Source organism: Tetrao urogallus (assembly GCF_951394365.1).
Source record: "Tetrao urogallus genome assembly, chromosome: Z".
NCBI classification, from domain to species: Eukaryota; Metazoa; Chordata; class Aves; order Galliformes; family Phasianidae; genus Tetrao; species Tetrao urogallus.
The window spans coordinates 48,306,958-48,326,723 of record NC_136816.1 but is presented as its reverse complement, the minus strand read 5'-3'; the positions used below and the strand labels follow the sequence as shown (position 1 = coordinate 48,326,723).

Genomic DNA, 19,766 nt, shown 5'->3' with positions numbered 1-19,766 from the left:
CGTAAGCCCTGCAGTACTATCAGTGATAAGATGGACCATTAGAGCTCCCTTCTGACTCAAACCATTCTATGATTCCCTGGGGATTCACATGTTTCAAAGCCATTTATGTCATGCATTGTACACTGAAGTGTTTGTTTGTTCAGCTCACATTGTCACAGCTAGCATTACAACCAGAAAGTAGTGAAAGAGACAGATAACTGCAGGATCTTTATACATGTTAATTGTATTAGATTCAAAATACAGATTCTGTATTAAATTTTATTTTAAACACTCATCTTAATTTACATTATGTGTTCTGTAATGAAATGAAAACTGCTGTAATGAATTTTCCTTAATGAGTTTAGATTGCCATATGTCCTGTTTCTAAAATTGAGATACTGGAATTGTTTTTTTAATCCAAAGTAGCTCCACAGAATGAAAAAACTTAAACCGTTTAGAAGAGAGCATGCACAGCTAACCCATGATAAAGGACTATACAATGCAGGCTTTTTATTATTGTTGTTCTGTAGAGAGCAATAATATTCTGAGATCTGTAACCCATTCAAGACTTTTATGAGTTAAGTCATGGTGTAAATGTATCCATATCAACTGAAAATGGTGCCAGAAATAAAAATTAATGTTTTTTTTTTTTTTTTTCCAATCTTGAAACCTATTCTACCTATTCTCAAACTCCTGTATCAAAACAGAAAGCACAACCGTGTATTTCCTGCTGTTTAACCTATGTATTAAAATGCATACAATTATTTGCCATTGCTTGAGTCAGCACTGCACAGCACAGTTTCCTCCCTGAGCCTGGCCTTCAGTTGGCAAAGCATTAATAGTAGCACACTGATGTTCTGGTTATTGCTGAGCAATGCCTGGGGCCACTCTGTGAGTGGCAGCTAATGCCTTTATAGTGCAGGGCAGGCAGCATCCAGAATGCAAGCTGTGCCAGCCCACAGTAAGCCTGTGGGCCTTGGGTTAAGACATGCCTAGGCTAATTAGAAGATCACTGTATTTTATCACAGTGTAATGCTAGCTATTGATTAGTCCCTACCTGTCACCTTGTGCCCTGGTATTTGTCGAAGGAGGATAGCAGACAGAGAACTATATTAAGAAATAAAAGGAGCAAGAGAGCACGAGCACTTCCAGAGTTTGCACACAAAGCTGGATCAAGGGAAAAAGGTCAGTGCTGTGTGGCCAGGAGAGAGGAGGAAGGACTGAGTTACTAGCTGATAGTGAAATAGCAATCTCTGACTGATGCATCAACAACTTTCAGTGGCTCCAAAAATAACTAAATTCTGAAAATGAGAAGCACTTATGCCTGTTATCAGCTCCCTGAACCATTGTGCTCTTTCATCTTCCTGATATAAAGTGAAGTTACTAATGCTTTCCTCAAAAGAAGTATCAGTAATCAAAATCTAGATAATGCTCTGGGTTTATAATTGGACTCTTTGTGTTCTCCAAATTACTGCAATTTTTATCACACAAGGAAATTAAACACTTTGAAATATATTTGTAACATACAGTAATTAATCATCTAGAGCTGATCACTGAAAAATAGTGAGATTAAAAAAAATGGTTTTAAGTAATCATATAGTATAGGAAGAAGTCATTATTCTATTTGCACTGAAGTGTGATAATGCCACATGCTATACAAATAATTGGAGATACTGATGAAAATAATTTAGAAAATGTCTAAAACATTTTAAGCAATTTTCACATCACTGACATATCTAAAATTATTGAAGCAGCTAAGGGTTTGTACCTAGCCAGCATAAAGTAAGTGCTGACTATAAATCAAGCTCTCAAAAAAGTGAATTAAAAATAAAATCTATTCATTATCTGTTAGTCTTAATAACAGAAAGGATGATAAGTTCCTGCTGGAATAGTCTGTATTAAGAGAATACTGAGAGAAAAGAGAGAAATTTATTATGACTCTCCTACTGCAAGCAAACTGAAACATGAATCTCAGGATCTCTATTCCAATAGGTGTTACTGGGCTCCTCTGATATTTAAAGTGTTCCAGCCAGTTTGACTTGCTACAAGCAGTGGTGGAAATCGGAAGGAATTTGGAGAAAGACGCTGCAGTGGAGATGGACAGGAATTGCCTTGCATCACTACCAGGCTGGTATAATAATCTCTTTCGTCTCTCTTTCCCTGGGTAAACCCATGCCCAGAGCAACTGTTACCCCAGGGGCTACCATCAGCAACTTCCTGAACAGCAACAACTCAATTTCTGGCAGTTCAGAAGGTGGTCCTGACTCAGCCGTGGTGTGGGACAAGCAGAAGGTGGTCTTACCTCTCAGAGTCTGCAACTGAGAGAAGAGATAACTGGGAAGGAGGATGAAGAGAACTACTCTGTACGTTACATCCTGGTGAGGGGTGGCTGCTGAGCAGGGACAAGGACATTGCCCCAGCCGCTGTTCCACTTCCACTTGTCTGCATTCTGGGGAACATGGCCACTGAAACCAAAAGGAGAGAAATAACCTTTATCAGGCAGAGACACAAAAAATAGCTAAATAACCTCTGTTGCTACCAAACAATGCTCTCTCTCATGAAACCAGGAACAACATAGTTGTATACCTTGTCTTGGGAAATTTGCCTGAATGAGCTGCAATTCTTCTATACTTTAGTAGTGTAGAAGTAGCAAATATATACTAATAAATATTTTTCAGAGCTAGTGAGCAAACCGAAAGCACAGTTTTTAGGTAAATAATTTTCTATATTTTTCCATCTGTAAATACTCCAGATTTCTTGAAGACTTCAACCCAAACACAGATATTGCTGTTATTGATTATAGATTGCCTAATAAAATATGCAAAAATATGGAACTAACATTAACAATTTCATAATTTTCTATGAGGTTGCTTTTGCATGTATTTGGAATAAGGAAAGGCTCTAACTGATTAAACTAAAAGCATTATAGGACTCCCTCTAAATTCCCTAATGGGTTTACCACAAAAATACTGTAATCTCATTTTCAAAAGTTCTTTAAATTTGGAATTAAGACTCTGATTACCAAATCCTTCTGACAATCCAGTTACTCAATTATTTTCACTGACATTTGTGTCAGGCAGTTAATGTTGATATTGAGCAGCAGCCAAATACATGCTCTTTATATATATTTTTAATGAATTCTGAGAAAGGAATCAGATTTTTAAAAAAATTTAGGCTGTTCACAAGAGGAAAATGAGTCACCACTTGTTGTCATATCTTCCAGTCTTTTTATAAAAAAGCTTAGTTTACAATACTAAATTATATCTATAAAACTTTTATTATGCTACTGAGCACGTTGGAGTTGATTCAAATCTATTGATAAAATTCTAGAATTTAAACCAGTTCCCCAAAGGGTGCTATCACTGCTATCAAGGTCTTTCTATAGCTAAAACATTTCTATGGATGCTGCTGTCCTAGCAGAACAAGCATTCTTTTTAAGGATACAATCTTATCTTCAAAAAAAACCCTATTTCTGAGGTCACAATTCTGAATGTTGCTGCGCAAGATCAAAAGAGTGGAAGCCGACCTCCTTCCCCGACTCTTCAGCTTATTTCTGCAGAGTTAAGAAAAGGTTCAGGAGTATAATTATCCTGCATTTTGATCACAACAAACCTAAGCAACCCAACTGGCTTGGGGGGGAGTGGCTGAAAAGCTGCCTGGTGGAAAGGGACCTTGCTGTACTGATGGACAGTCAGCTGAATATGAGGCAGCAATGTGCCCAGGCAGCCAAGAAGGCCAGTGGCATCCTGGCTTGTATCAGAAATAGTGTGGTAAGCAGGACTAGGGTAGTAATGCTGCCCCTGTACTCTGCACTTGGTAAGGCCTCAGCTTGAGTACTGCATTCAGTTCTGGGCACCTCAATACAGAAAGGACATTGAGGTGTTGGAGCAGGTCCAAAGAAGGGCAACAAGGCTTGTGAAGGGCTTGGGGAATATGCCCAACAAGGAGAAAATGAAGGAACTGGGGTTGTTTAGTCTGGGGAAGAGGAGGCTGAGGGGAGACCTTTTGCTTTTTTTCAGTATTTGAAATGTGCTTACAGTGAGGGTGGGGCTGGTCTCTTCTCACTGGTGACAGGTGACAGGATGAGGGGAAATGGCCTCAAGTTGCATTAAGGTAAGTTTAGGTTGGATATCAGGAAAAAGTTCTTTACAGAAAGGTTGTTAAGCACTGGAATAGGCTCCCCAGGGAGTTGGTTGAGTCACCATCCCTGAATGTTTAAACTATTTAAAAACAGTTTGGATGTTGGTGCTCAGGGACATGATTTAGTGGAGGGTTGCTAGTGTTAGGGTAGTATGGTTAGGTTGTGGTTGAACTTGGGGATCTTTAAGGTCCTTTCCAACCTGATCAATGATAAAATTCTATGATTATGCTGTAACCTCCTCCAAGAGCAGACCTGAACATGTTTCAGGTGGTGAAGCTGGCAGTCAATGAAAGCCCAGACAGGAAACCACTGTGAATATAAATAACTGACATCGACACCATGGAGCTAATTTAAAGTGTAGAGAAAGTAGGCATGAGTCACATTGGTGGGCTCAGCTGGAGGAATGGAGACTGTTCTACAGTGTCTCGAAGATGATTAACAAAACCACCTATGACTGCCCTCTGCTCCATGCCCTACTCTTTGCTAATTCTTACATGGATCACAGCCTCCTAATGCTAACGCAAGTCATAGCTGACTTTCGACAGTTGAATATCTCCCAAGCCTTGGAAAGACGCAGAGGATGCAGACAACAAGGTGAAATTTAAAGCAACAAAGAATAATTTAATAAGAAAGGGATCTCTCTAAGATAAGAGCAAGGTAGCTTTAGTTGTGTTTTCACTATCCTCATGTACCCCCAAAAATCATTCTGTTCAATCTTCTCACTCAGATTAGTATCAACAGGAATGCAGAGGAGAAAAAAACAAATATCCTTTAGAATTTGCCATATTTTGCTCACATGTAGCACAGGAGGAAATACTGAAAAGTAAGCAAGCATTCTGACAGAACAAATAGAGAGAATACTTAATGTAAATCAGTAAATTGCTAAATAAATACTAACTTAGAGTCCCTGTTGTAAACAAAAGCTTTGATAATTTAAATTGCTCCTTGGAAATATAGAATAACTTGTATTTTTTTAAATGAGAAAATAATTGGCATCTGTAAGAAAATTCAATAGCTTGGTTTTCTAGTACTGTGATATTTTTCTTCAAAACAAATTATTTCAGGGCTGTAATAGAGGAAAAAAGTCTGGAGTGTGAATATTATTCCCTGTCTTAAACAAAGTCCTGAGGTGTGCTTGCACATTTTCAGCCAAGCTTGGCTGCAGTGGCAACATAGGTCCTACAGCTGTACAGGGGATCTGGAAAAAAATCACCCTGCCAGGCATGGGCAATCATCTGCCATCGGCAAAAGCTGTTTTCTCTGAACTTGAGCAGCCTAAAGCCCAATGCAGTGTTCACCACAGAATCAATAGTACATTTTTGCTGTATTTCCCGGCAATTTCTCTGTATTTGTGTCTGTTACTGACAGATGGACAGTACGTGGCATAAAATAAAAGCTAACTATGGCAGGGGCCAGAGGAGAAGGAACAATGTTTAGGGAAGAAAAAGCATAGATATTGTCTGCAAAAACATACTTTTGCACATGCTATGTTAAATGATCACAGCATGAGAAAGCAGCATTCCTGGGCTCCCACAGAGCCTTGTAATGAAGCCCCGAAGAGCAGCGGCATGAATGATGTTGTGGAAGACTACACAATGCTCACTGACTCTGGCAGGTAGCATACCAGTAACAACATCTCTGTGGGCATGCAGTGAAATGAAATTGCAATGCTGGCAGCTGCTTCCCAGAGGAAATATTACCATGAGACTTTCTAGCAAAGACATGGCATTAGCAGAAGCTACTACCTGAATGTGGAAAATGCCAGCAAAAAGGGAAAGACTGTCAGCCTTTGTCAGTTCACAGACTAATGGCAGTCAATAACCACTGTCAGTGACAGGTCATTTTCCCAGTAGAATAGTTCTTAACACACAGACAGAAAATTCTGGATGGTTTTTAAGAAAGTGCTACTTAACTTGATCACTTTTTGTTGGGAGGTGTGTGTATGGCATGCTTTTCCAGTGCTTCAACTATTAAATGTTTGTTGCTTCTGTGAACACATAGGTTCCCATTAAACATCTGATTTGAATGGTATGAAAATGAAGAAACATTCATGGTCACTACCATTCTCACTGACTCCAATCTTGCTGCTCCCTGAGGGAAAGACACTGAGGCCCTGGAGCGGGTTCAAAGAAGGGCAACAAGGCTGGTGAGGGGTCTGGAGCACAGGCCTTATGAGATGTGGCTGAAAGAGCTGGGATTGTTCAGTCTGGAGAAAAGGAGGCTCTTCTCCAGCAATAAGAGAAACATTACTGCTCTCTGTAACTACCTGAAGTGAGCTGGGAATCAGCCTCTTCTCTCATGTAACTGGTGATAGAAGCACAAGGAATGGCTTCAAGCTGCTCCAGGGGAGATTCAGGCTGGATGTTAGGAAATACTACTTCTCTGGAAGAGTAATCAGGCAGTGGAATGGGCTGCCCAGGGAGGTGGTGAAGTCACTGACCCTGGAAGTGTTCAAGGAACATTTGGATTTTGTGTTGAGGGGCATGGTTTATTGAGAACTATTGGTGATCATTGGATGGTTGGACTCTGGATGACCTTGTAGGTCTTCTCCAACCTTCATGTTTCTGTGATTCTGTGATTCTGTAACACCTTACTAGCTAGATCCACATAGAAAAATGCAAAATTAAGTGCATTACTTAACAAAAATGTTTTTTTCTCCTGAGAAATACAAGATAAAATAATCCAGAAAGAGCAAAAGATTCAGATTTAAAAAAAAAAAAAAATAAATAAATTGAAGTTTCAATAGAAATCTTTTTTTTTTAAGAATGTAGGAATTTTCCATGAGAATATCTTTGTAGAGACATTGTTTCTATGAGAAGCTAAGTTCATATGCATTAGTGCACAGGAACACAGGAGAGAAAAAGCTAATTGTGAATAAGGTTCCTTAAAAAACCTGACAGAAATGAAGCCTTTAAAAAGATACGGAACCCAAAGCATTTTTTTTTTTTAAATGAAGCCAGAAAACTATGATTTCAGGCAACATTTATAAAAAGAAGAGTAGTCATCCTATTTCTTTGCAAATTATCAACAATTATATTATTTATTATGTTGGGTTTATTATTGCAAAAACAGCACTTTGTTTACTTCTACCCCCAAAATATCTCTCCTCTTACCACTACCATGAATTTAGAGAACATATCTATATTGCTTTCTATAAAGACAATCTGTTTTACTGTTAGCCATACTTTCATTAACTTTTTGTTCATTTTAAGCAGATCTTGTACGTTACCTCACTGTATTAACAGGATTATACTCAGTTTAGATTTCTTCAATGAAGTCACAAAGCCACAAGAGCACACAAGCATTTCCTCAATCTAAATTTTAAGTAATACATATGTAATCAATAAGACTATTTCATATTTTCATCTAATATATCTGTGTCTTTAGATTCTGTATCTGCACAGAGAAACAGGAATCATTCTAGGCACTGTTGCACTTCAGTAAGTGGAAATAGACTGTTATCTAAATGCCTGTTTTTGTAATCTTATTTCTAATAGTTTGCTAATTTCTAATAGTTTGCTTCTAAACATGTAAATCTCTTAGGAAAGGAGAAAGCCTTCATTTGCTCTAAATATACATAAAGTATGAGAAACGCAGCCTTAAAGTGAGAGAAGTTTGAAGGCATTGGAAAATGGAAATTTATTTTGCTTCTATTTGAAAAGTGGCACAAACATATTTCAGCTAATGTGTGCTCTATCAGTTCCTTGTAGAAATGATATGCTTTATTTTTCAGAAAAGTCTCAGTGTTTCTCTTTATGCTTACAAAATAGACCATTGTTTTCAGAGAAGATGAAAGAGTAACTTCTCTGTGCAAGTACACGTAAGCTTTCAGGTGTTTTGCATTTCATGTTTGGGGCATTAATAATGTTGTAATTCCTACTCTATATGCCAGTCCCTTCCTGTTGGACATAACTGACTTTGCTATATAATATTTTATTATGTAGCAACTCTATTGAGTACTTAGTGAAACAATTAATTTCAACTAGATCATGCAGTTGTCACAATGAAGTGACATGGATTAATTTATGTCTGACACAATGCCCTAAGCCAGTTTAAGTGAAACAATACTAGTATTGCCTGAGTAGTAAGAGTATAAAACTACAAGACATTTGCCAAGTTATAGCTGAGAACACGTGTAAGGGAGGTAACAGGTGCCACACAGACTATAATCAGACAAAGGCATTTGAAGTTAACAGATTGCAGATAATATCAACTACTTTATAAATTAGGACTTCATAACTTTAAATCAGAGCTTTAAATTTCCTGATTTTTGTCATATAAGCCTACATAAAAATCAACTAATAAGTATGTTACGGCAACCTCGACAGAAACATATGATAGAACTGTTGTGTTTCCAAGGCTGTCAGTAAAATAAACCACTTACTGAGGTAACCACTTCATTTAATGTCATTTTCAGCACTTCATATATCATTCAGCCAATTCTTTCACATCCTACATCTGGTCCTCAAGTAGTAGTTGGACTGCTAGAAGATGTAATGCATTCTGTCTTAAAGTTAAAACCAGATGTCTTCACAATTACTAGAATACTGCATTAAAATGTTCACATCCTACCCACTGTTTTCTTGAGGTTTGAGGCGTATTTTCCCTCCTTACTTCCCAAATGTTTCAAATACAGCCAAAGCCTGAAAATCTACTGTACATTTAGCCAGTATGTCAGTTTGATGCATTAATATGCAAATCTCAAATATGTAATCCACACAATAAAAGTAGGACTACCACATTTATAGAACAAATACGCTTATTGTTGTACTTATATAATATTAGAGATCATAATGCAGCATTTAAGTTCACTGATGTAGATCTACTAGAAAGTGATGTATGACTCATGAATAATGAAAAGAAAAAAACACTTTTCTTAAATCCAGATGAATTCAGCAGTTCAAGCTGCCTACAAGAAGGCATTTGTAGAAGTGGGCAACCTGATCTTGTGAGTGGAAACTCTGACCACAGCAAAGTGGTTGGAAGTAGATTTCTTTTAGGACCCCTTTAGGACCTATAAAGGAAAAATGTTGTGATAAGTCTTTTCAGAGACAAAACTAGAATTTTTCCCCTTCTCAACAAAAAGAGAGATACGAAAATCTGTTTTGTATTGTTATTATTTTGCAGATTCTGTTCCTCTCATAAGATAGACATGAATTTTAGAGTACTCTGTAAAATAATTCTTAATCCCAAGCAAGCAGTAATATAGCTTTTTCTTGTCTTTTCCATACCTGGGTAAATGTCATGAGCAGGACCTGGGGAGTGTCCCAGTACATTATTCACAGCACTGTGTGGTGATGGTGCTGTCTGGAGAGGCTGGATTGTGAGGCAGTCATTCAGGATGTCCTGTCCAAACTCTGAGCTCAATCGCAACTGCAACACAAGAGATAAGAAACAACAAACCGATATAATACAGATAAATAGTAATGAGGAATAAGGAAATGTTGAGAGGTTAGATAAAGGAATTGAAACAAGGAGAATTCTTTTCTTTTAAATTCTCATAAATATCCTTCCATTACAGCACATATTTCTCAAATGGGAGGAAGGGAAATCTGCCTCATGCTTAACAAGACTGTACTCAGGACAAGGGCAACTTGTACAGATTGGACCTTGTACAGATGAACGTATGTGTAGCCTTTTGCAACGTGAAAGACAGATGAATGTCCCAGTTCATGGATAATGGAGACTTATCAAATGTCTGTGATCTCTTCTATCAGCAGAATGACACTATTCGAAATACTGACATTTTCCTGCTTGTTTAGCATCCTGTACCAGTTTCAGGAAATGAGGGCTGAGAGTGAACAGTGAGGCATAAAAGGTGAGTAGGTCTAGAATATAAGCCAGCACATACAGCAAAATCCTAAGAGATGGAAGAGAAATGACAGGAGTTTCTGTCCTATATTCAGATGTGAAGAAACAGTGGTAGAAAGGAAGGATTCTAAATGCATCTGAAAAAGACCCATTACTGTGCTACGAAGTGTTGGTACTCATTCAAATGATTCCTGATGACATGCTCCAGTAAAAAACTGTTTCAAGAGAGCAGAGAGTTGGTGTTACACACTCTAAGCACCACGAGTATGGTGACTATAACACAAAGGTTACATTTGCAGACTATGTATGCTGAAGTTTATCTCTTCTCTTCAAAATCCAGTGATTCATTATTAAACCTGAACATGAATTAACTTTTTGAGATATATTTATTATTCTAGAACATACCTAAATTGTAGAAAAGAAAGAGGAAACAAAAGGAGGTGAGAAAGATTCTGACAAATGCTTTTCATTCATTATCCATATTTACAAGCTGCAATAGGTCCAGATGTTTATTCCAGAGTAGCATGAATGGTTGTCTGATATTCACTGTTACTGTTTATTTTATTTTTAATGCTAATATGAGTAATGTGTTTTTTTTCATTAGAGGAGGTGAATATGAAATAAGTGACAAGTATCTCTAGAATCAAATTCTTATCAATTATATTTTTTGTATTATATAACTTTAAATTTATGTGGAATCTATGATAAAAATAAATACAAAAAAATCTGAATCAGGATTCTTTCATAAAAAATAAAATTTTATGGATGCTGTCTGAGTAAAGTTGCATGTTTGTGACTTTTTTTTTCTTGATGAGTAAGAAACTAATCAGTTTTGTGTAATTGGATGGCAGTCACTATGGATAAAACAGTGAGCAGAGTAAGGAAGTGTGAACAAAATACACACAAGTTACTAACATTACATAACACGAACAGTAAATGAGTGCAAGCCTATTTTGCATTATTAGGAAATTTTTTTTGGACTTGTAAGCTCTTTGACAGTGAGAATGAATCTATCATGTAAGGCTATACAAACATAGATTTTCTGGCTTGCCCAGTAGCCAATATTAATGCCTATGTAAGTCCACAAAAGATAAAGGATTGTCAACAAAAGCAAATAAAAACAGTGAAACAAACACTGGAAGACAGCTGTGATCTGACTTTTGAAGATATTTCTAAATCTCTAAAAAGCAGAGATTATTGTCATTTCATATTTACAACCACAAGAGTTGGAAATACAGATTTTATAAATTTACATGTACAAATATATACACACATGCATGTACTGCACATTAAAGCACACAATTTTTAGAAGGAAAATGCATGTACTTAACATACATGTAACGAAATTTCCTGAGCAAGAGATGAGTGCTACACTGATTTGTACAAGTACAGAGAAACTGGCACGAAATTACTAAGAAATTACTACTAAGTATCCCCACTGGATAACAATAGTTGCTGGGAATAATTTCACTCTTTTTCACTGCTCAGTATGTATGGGAGTCGCTATTTAGGAGTAACTACTGCTGCATCATCAGAAATGGTAGACCATCAAAAATGTTCTCAGCTTTTCTGCTTAGCAGACTGGCATCAGACATGGGTAAGCTTTGCTGCTTAGCAGGAGTCAGGAAATCACAACTGCTTCCCAAACTACACACAACTTCTGAAAAACTCCATTTCACACACCATGACTGTTTTCTCCAGACACATACAGTAGTCATGCTGTGCCTGCTGCAAAAGCACATCCACAGGACAGAACCTACTTGCAAGGTATGACTTGTTTACTAAGCTACAGAATCTGGGAAAACAGCTACAGCCACAGTAAGTTCTCCACTGTTTTCAAGGTCTGTATTTTGCAGTGACCATGCTAAAAAGAATTGGTCATTTGTGGTTTCCAAAGTTTTGCAATAAATTGTGTGGATAAATTCCTTAAACACCACTGCTCATTCCTAATCCCTTTTTTGCCAGCATCCCTTTCAGGAGAAACTGCTGCACTCCACGGTGCCTGATTTATATTTCATTTCGAAAACAGGAAGTAAAGGGATTAAAGTTGAGGATTAAAACACTTACTATTATCTGATTTCTTTTTTTTCTGTCTCATAGTTGCCACGGGCACTGCTCACTGAACCTTAGCCCCTGGATGCACTTCTTTTTGAATTAATGGCATCTTTTAAATTGCCTTTGTCTAAAACAAATAAGGGAAAATATCCTCATGTTTAACTGCTCTAAAAGCAAGAAAATAGATCTACTTCCTCTTCTCTACATTCTTTCCCCTTTGCACTTTTAGCAGTGAAATTTGAACTTAGAAATTGAAAAGTTCAATGAAATCTGAAAGATGCGGAAGCTTACTGGACTCATACTGTGCGACCTGGACAGAAGCTTTTTGCTCTCCAGAAGGCAGGTGTTCATAGACAGAGCAGTTTCTCCAGATTCATATAGTCACAGAATGAGCAATGTTGCGAGTAACTACATTAGTGCTGTAACAGCCTGCTGAGATTCCAATGATATAACGTTCTAACTCTCGTTCCTTATCAATTATTTAGAAAGAGAAAAGAAAAAAGACCTTATTTCCTGTAAGATTTGCATTAAGCATTGTCTTCCTTGGTTTAGAAAAGTTCAAACATTGAGAAATGATCGGAAATTGAATGAAATGAAATGTATCGCAAAATGAAATAAAAAATATTAGCAAAAGCCAGAAAATATCGATTTTGTTTTCTATTTACCATTACATTTAAATTCTGTCATAAAATGTTGTTCATTCCAAGAACTTACAACAAACTGGTAGCTACTACCTGTTCTAGTAGTACTACTAGTTGTAGTAAAGTGCCGTAAAATCAACACGTACTCACAATGAAAAAAGATGGCTTCTACTCTAAAACAGTGCAAACAATAAACATCATGAAGTAAGCAGAACTGCAAGAATCAAGAACTCTGTATTATTATGCTGGGAGATTGATGTATTTGCTAACTACATTATCTGACCATATCGTGCTATCTCATGAGGCACACCTGGGTCCACTGCTCAAGCCTGTCTAGGTCCCTCTGGATTTAATATTTCCTTTTATAAATATGGGTCCTGCACCCATGCACCCTGCACCAATGGCAGGAGAGCAACATCTGCAAGATCATTATTAGCTGTGCAAGGTCACCTCTGTAAAGCACCCCCTTTTTGGATGGCACTACTAGTTAGGCCACTTTGCAAGGCAATTCTGGCAATTGCTTTGGCCAGACGATCCAGGCACTTATTTCCTTACTTCTAATATGTTCCACATAAATGTAGTCTGCTCTACTCCACTAGCTTCTAACATGGACCAAAACTGAAGCAGACACAGCTGAGGTATAATAGTCTACTTCTTCATCCAAGCAGTACAGTGTAGAGTTTCTTCTTTATTGTAATAAGGAAGAGTATTATGAAGTTTTCCAGCCATTGATAGCTGGTCTGTTTTTCAAAGAGTTACAAATGAAAAATGCAAGAAATCATGCATGAAAAGCAGCAGGATTAGAGAAATCCTGTTTGCCTGTTCCCTTCCTCAGTGTGATAACATCTGAAAAGATTTTCTTCCAATCAGATGTCACAGGAGGAAATCTTGTAGAAAGTCTTCTTTGTTGGGAGAGTGCTGTGACAACTCTCCAAAACAAGCTAGCATTACATCACTGACCAATCTGTACAATAATGGCAGATTATTCATTAGAAATGGAGTAAGCTTGAAGTGCAAGTCTGCTCTGCATGGATGTCTGTCTCCTGAGTTGTCTTTCAGTGATGTGGTAGCTATACCAAATCCAGGACAATTCATAAAACATCTCCATTGAGGGCAGAAAACTTTCACAAATGTTATTTGGACTATGTTTCTCAAAGTTATTCCTTTGTGCTACTTACTTTCTGGCACAGGCAGCACAAAATTCTATCCTGGAAGAAGTCAGGAAAATATATACAAGAGAAACTGTTATGTTAGATCAATACTGAGTGAAAAACAAATACATAATTAAAGAGAAAAACTGTATAGTTAGGACTGACAGTGCATGCTTTAGCTGCCGTGCTCCTCTGTAATGGTACTGAAAAACCCAATAGAGACCTAGGATTAATTTACCATACTATGGATCTGCTGAAGTTTTAAGCTATCTGGTCAGCTGGACCCATGCATGCTTTCCCCAGGACCCACTGGAATGAGCTAAGCTGATGCAGGTTAAGTATTCACTATCTCACAGTTTGCCTAACATTATCCAATCTGTAAATAATTTAAGCACACAAACACAGTATGGACATTGTTAAAACTGTCACATACTCTAAGGCTGATCAGCTGAAGGGTGACAGCACTTGGTATAAGCTATCTTCAGTTGAAGGTCCAGACTGAGAAGCCCAGAGTGATTGTACATTCCCTTTAGCTGGTCTTGTTTATCTGCACTGCTCAAATTATCTTTTTTTTTCTATTCTTATCCACCCCTCCACTCCCCCACAAAGCTGCAGCTGAACAGTTGTGTTCTTACCTATTATCATTTCACTTAATTGAAAAAATCTCTTTTTCTGGAACTACATGCTGATTTAAAGTACTATCACGCATAACAACTGTTGTTCACTGGTATAATTACAGATAAAACAAAAAATTGTAACTAAAATCATAGACTTTGCACTGTTCAGATGGCAAGACAGATGCTTTCAAACTGATCTTGCTCTTGCCAAACAGGTGTAAGAAACCAAAGCAACTTTTTTTTCCATTTTTAAAAATTGTCTGTTTGAAAATGCAGTTATTTGAAGAGAATGGCTTTTAGAAGGCAGCAGACAGTCACAAATGGTCATGACACAATCTACATGAAGTCCACATAGGATCTTCACCTTCAACTGGGACACAAATTCAGTATTTGAAAGTGAATTAAACATTTAGTTTTTAAAATAAAGGGGTTTTTTTGTAAGATGCTGCAGAATAGCAAAGTGTTTTTCATGGCACACTTGTATGAAAAACATTATGTTAAGAACATTATGTTCCTAACCTTGTGCAAGTACAAGACTTCTGAGAGCCTTCACTCTCAAAACAAACATGCCTTCTTGAAGGGCAGGTATTTGCCTTTCACACTGGTTTTAAGTCACTGCATAGCTAATAGTACGGGCTCTGAATCTTGTTAATGATCATGCTGTATAATTTCACTAGTTTCAGTAAAAATTGTTACCGACTAAAAAAGCTATGGATTCATTTTTTTCAAATACAGCATAGTCAACTGACAGATTACTTTTTGTTAGCTGAAAACACAAAGTGAGATTTACTGAAAATAAGTTTACTTGTGATGTATTTTTCTAACTACTTAAAGATGTCACTGGATGACTCAAGAAACAAGATCGCTCAGAATTTGTTGTGATAGCAAAGCAGAGCTCTACGCTAAAGCATTACTTAATAAAGCTGTTCCACAAATAAGAACTGCAGCTTGTATCAGGAAAAAAAGATTAATCTCCAATTTAGTGTAGATGCTATTTTTACCAGAAACAGCGATTTTCAGTTATAATCAAAACAAAAAGTATCAATACATAAACAGTTCTCAGTTTTTATGAAGTGAGAAAAGTTTTTAGCATTTTGTAAGAACAAGAAATAATACAGAGATGAGCTGAAGCAAATACCGGCCTCGCTCATCCTTATATTTTCTTACCCTCTCCTGATTTTATGCATTCAACAAAGCCATCCAAATAACTGTACTATTTTTACTGTAGTTTTGAAAGTAGAAATTAATCAGTTATTCCAAAAGATTAATTTTTCTATTAAAAATACTACATATTTCCACAGGGTCCGAGAACAAGATATTGCAGCTTTTTCACTTTCAAGATTCTAATTCAAGAAAAGACTTAACTGAAAACTGTATCTCTCTCCTTTTTGGAAAGAATCTCCTGAAAAGACAAAAATCTTATGTCCTGATAGACCTGAAGATACATGAAAGACACATAAAAGCTGAACAGCTGTTAGGTAATTATTGATATGAAGGGAAAAGAAAAGGTAAACAGTTAATGAAATCCTTAATTAATATCATCTAGATAAAGATTAGCAAATATACGATGCATTTAAGTGAGCTTTGCTAATTTGTACCAAAATGCTTTCTCAATTAATAATTTAGTTGAACTAAGGAAAAAAAAGAAGGAAAGAAAGATGGTGACAGATGAGAAAATATAGCAGTAGTGGTCTACAAGAAAGTACTCTGATTGGTCTTACCACAGCATATGCACCTCAGCTGTCTATGATGTTTAGCTTGGGATGCATATCCTAAAGAATCAGAGATACAAAGTTGGGAGACAGAATAAGAAAGGAAATTTAAAAAGAAAAGGGTTACAAAAAATAGAATGAGAAACCTAAAAAGGCAGGAAAATACATTAATTGAGGAAGCCTGAAGGTTATTTTAAAATAGCAATTTAGAAGTATATATTTCTTTCAAATCAAACTTAAGATCCACTCAGACTGCTTTAAGTTATGTACAGTGCTCACTGGTGGGCTAGCATTCTAGAATAATGAAGACTGAATTAGCTGCACAAAATAATCAAGCTTTTCCCTAATTTATTTTGCTTGATGTTGACTTGAAGCATGATATCCCTTGCAAATCTTGTGTTTATTTTTTAAACCTGCCTTTAGAACCAGGGAGAATTTCCATCATTTACATGATACAGTGGGGAATGTGACCACTGAGGATATGGAGAAGGCTAAGGTCCTCAATGCCTTCTTTACATCTGCCTTTAGTAGGCAGATCAGTTATTCTCAGGGCACTTTATGCCCTGATCTGGAAGTCTGGGATGGAATGCAGAATACACCCCCGGTGATTCAGTTGGAGACAAACAGCTCCTCCTCCATCTGGACAGTCACAAGTCCATGGGACCAGATGGGCTTCATCCTAAGCCTCTGAGGGAGCTGGTGGGGGTGGTTGCTGAGCCGCTCATGCCATCTATCAGCGCTCCTGATTATCTGGGGAGGTCCCAGAGGATTGGAAGCTTGCCGATGTGACTGTCATCTACAAGAAGGGCCACAAAGAGCATCCAGAGAACTACAGGCCTGTCCGCCTGACCTTGGTACCAGGGAAAGTTATGAAGCAAATCATCTTGGGTGAGATCACACGGCATGTGCATGGTGTCCAGGAGATCAGGCCCAGCCAGCACAGGTTCATGAAAGGCAGGTCATGCTTGACCAACCTCATCTCCTTCTGTGATTGGTTGACCAGCCTGGTAGATGAGGGAAAGGCTGTTGTTGTTGTAGTCTATCTAAATTTCAGCAAAGCCTTTGACACGGTCTCTCACAGTATTCTTCTGGGAAAGCTGGCTGCCCACGGCTTGAACTACTCTTCTTTAGGTAAGGAACTGGCTGGAGGGCTGTGCCCTACGAGTAGTGGTTAATGGATCCAAGCCCAGCTGGTGACCTGTTACAAGAGGTGTCCCCCAGGGGTCGATACTGAGGCCCATCTTGTTTAATATCTTTATTGATGACCTAGATGAAGGGATTGAGTGTATCCTCAGTAAGTTTGCAGATGACATCAAGTTGGAAGGTAGTGTCGATCTGCCTAAGGGTAGGGAGGTCCTTCAGAGGGATCTAGATAAGCTGGATCGCTGGGCTGAGGTGAATGGGATGAGATTCAACAAGGCCAAGTGCTGGGTCCCGCACTTTGGCCACAATAATTCCATGCAGTGCTATAGGCTTGGGGATGAGTGGCTAGATGACTGCGAAGAGGAAAGGGACCTGGGGGTTTTGATGCTTGGCTGAACATGAGCCACAGTGTGCCCAGGTGGCCAAGAGGGCCAACAGCATCCTGGCCTGCATTAGAAATAGTGTGTCCAGTAGGAGCAGGGTGGTGATCATCCCCCTGCACTCAGCACTGGTGAGACTGTACCTTGTGTTGAACTGAACTGTGTTCAGTTTTGGGCACCTCACTACAAAAAGGACACAGTCCCTGGAATGTGTCCAGAGAAGGGAAATGAAACTGATGAGGGGTCTGGAGCACAAATCTTATGAGGAGTAGCTGAGGGAGCTGGGATTGTTTAGTCTGGAAAAAAGGAGGCTCAGGGGAGACCTCACTGCACTGTACAACTTCCTGAAGGGAGGCTGTGGTGAGGAGGGGTTTGGCCTCTTCTCCCAGGCAACAAACAGGACCTGAGGAAATGGCCCCAAGTTGTACCAGGGGAAGCTTAGGTTACACATAAGGAAGAACTTTTTCTCTTAGAGAGTGGTCAGGCACTGGAATGGCTGCCCAGGGAGGTGGTGGAGTCGCCGTCCTTGGCAGTGTTCAAGAGGCGTCTGGATGAGGAACTATGAGATACGGTTTAGAGACTTGTGGTAGCAATGGTAATGGGAGGATGGTTGGACTAGATGATCTTGCAGGTCGTTTCCAACCTTGTGAATCTATGACTGTGATTCTGTAATTCTATGAGCCACAGGTACTCTCATTATCTACAGAAATACCTTAATCCTTTTAAAACTCACATGGCCTTTGGCTTCCAGTATATTCTACTGATAACAAGATCTACATGGTAACTATTCAATTAAAAAAAAAAAAAATCTTTTAAGTTTCTTTTTCTTCCAAAGTTGAAAGCAGAAAATTACTAAGAGGACATGTTTTTAAATTGTTTGTAGTCCAGGGCCATGCTGTACTTTCACATTCGTAGCAGCATTCCTTTAGGTCTCATTCTGAGTGCTGTCTAGTTTTCTGCCACTGACTGACACTCTTTCACTCTGTTGTAAGAGCTTCTTTGGTCTTCTGCAAGAGAAGATGAACTCCAGACAAAGTCAGCATTTTTTACATTTTTAAAATAAGAAGTACTGCTTTTTAATTCAACAAAATATTTTTAGAGTAGGGACTGAGTATTGTGCACACAGATTACTGGGGTGGGTTGAGAACTGGCTGACAGGCGGAGCTCAGAAGATTGTGATCAGTAGCATAGTCTATTTGAAGGTCTGTAACTAGTGGTGATCCCCAGGGGTTGGTGCTGAGACCGTTCCTGTTCAAATCTTGATCAACAGCCTATATGAAGTGATAGAGAGCACCCTAGCAAGTTTGCTGATTATACAAAGCTGAGAAGAGTGGCTGACACACCAAAAGGCTGTGCTGCCCTTCAACAAGACCTGGATGACTGGAGATAAGGTGGAGACGAATCTGATGAGGTTCTACAAGGGCAAGTGTAGAGTCCTACATCTGGGGAGGAATAACCACGTGCATTAGTACTGGTTAGGAGATGATCTTCTGGAGAAAAGTTCTGTGGAGAAGGACCAGGGTGTCTTGATGGACAACATGCTGGTCATGAGTCAGCAGTGTGCCCTTGTGGCCAAAAAGGCCAATGGTATCCTGGGGTGTATTAAAAAGGGCATGTCCAGTAGGTTGAGGGAGGTGATCCTCCCACTCTACGCTGCTCTGGTGAGGCCACATCTGGAGTACTGTGTTTTTGGTTCTGGGCTCCTCAGTTCAAGAAAGCCAGGGATCTCTTAGAAGGAGTTCAGTGAAGGGCCACAAAGATGATTAGGGGCCTTCAGCATCTTCCTTGCTAGGAAAGGCTGAGAGAACAGTCTGTTTATTCTGGGGAAGACTGAAAGGGGATCTTATCAATGCTTATAAGTGTCTGAAGGACAAGTGTCAAGTAGATGGGGCCACAGTCTTTTCAGTGGTGCTGAAAAGAGTGCTGACAAAAGGTAACAAACCCAAACTGGAACAGATGGAAATTTTGTTCCTTTGAGGGTGATAGAGCACTGGGACAAACTATCCAGAGAGGTTATGAAGTCACCTTCTACGGAAATATCCAAAGCCTACTGGATTGCTTATCTGTTCAGCCTACTCTTGGAACCTGTTTCAGCAGGGGGGTAAGGACTTGATCTTGAAAGGTCCATATCAGTGA

General features: G+C 38.5%; 1 protein-coding gene across 1 annotated transcript in view; it reads right to left on the bottom strand.

Annotated features, from left to right (window-relative positions):
* Positions 1-19,766, bottom strand: part of GLIS3 (GLIS family zinc finger 3) — a gene marked incomplete at its 3' end in the record, with an annotated part of 149,267 nt that overhangs the window by 14,535 nt on the left and 114,966 nt on the right. Inside the window, exons 6-7 of the mRNA XM_079548837.1 lie at positions 9,352-9,493; positions 2,282-2,444 (exon numbers count right to left, since the gene is read on the bottom strand). Coding sequence (XP_079404963.1) covers positions 2,282-2,444; positions 9,352-9,493 — 305 coding nt within the window. The remainder of the gene's footprint in view (positions 1-2,281; positions 2,445-9,351; positions 9,494-19,766) is intronic.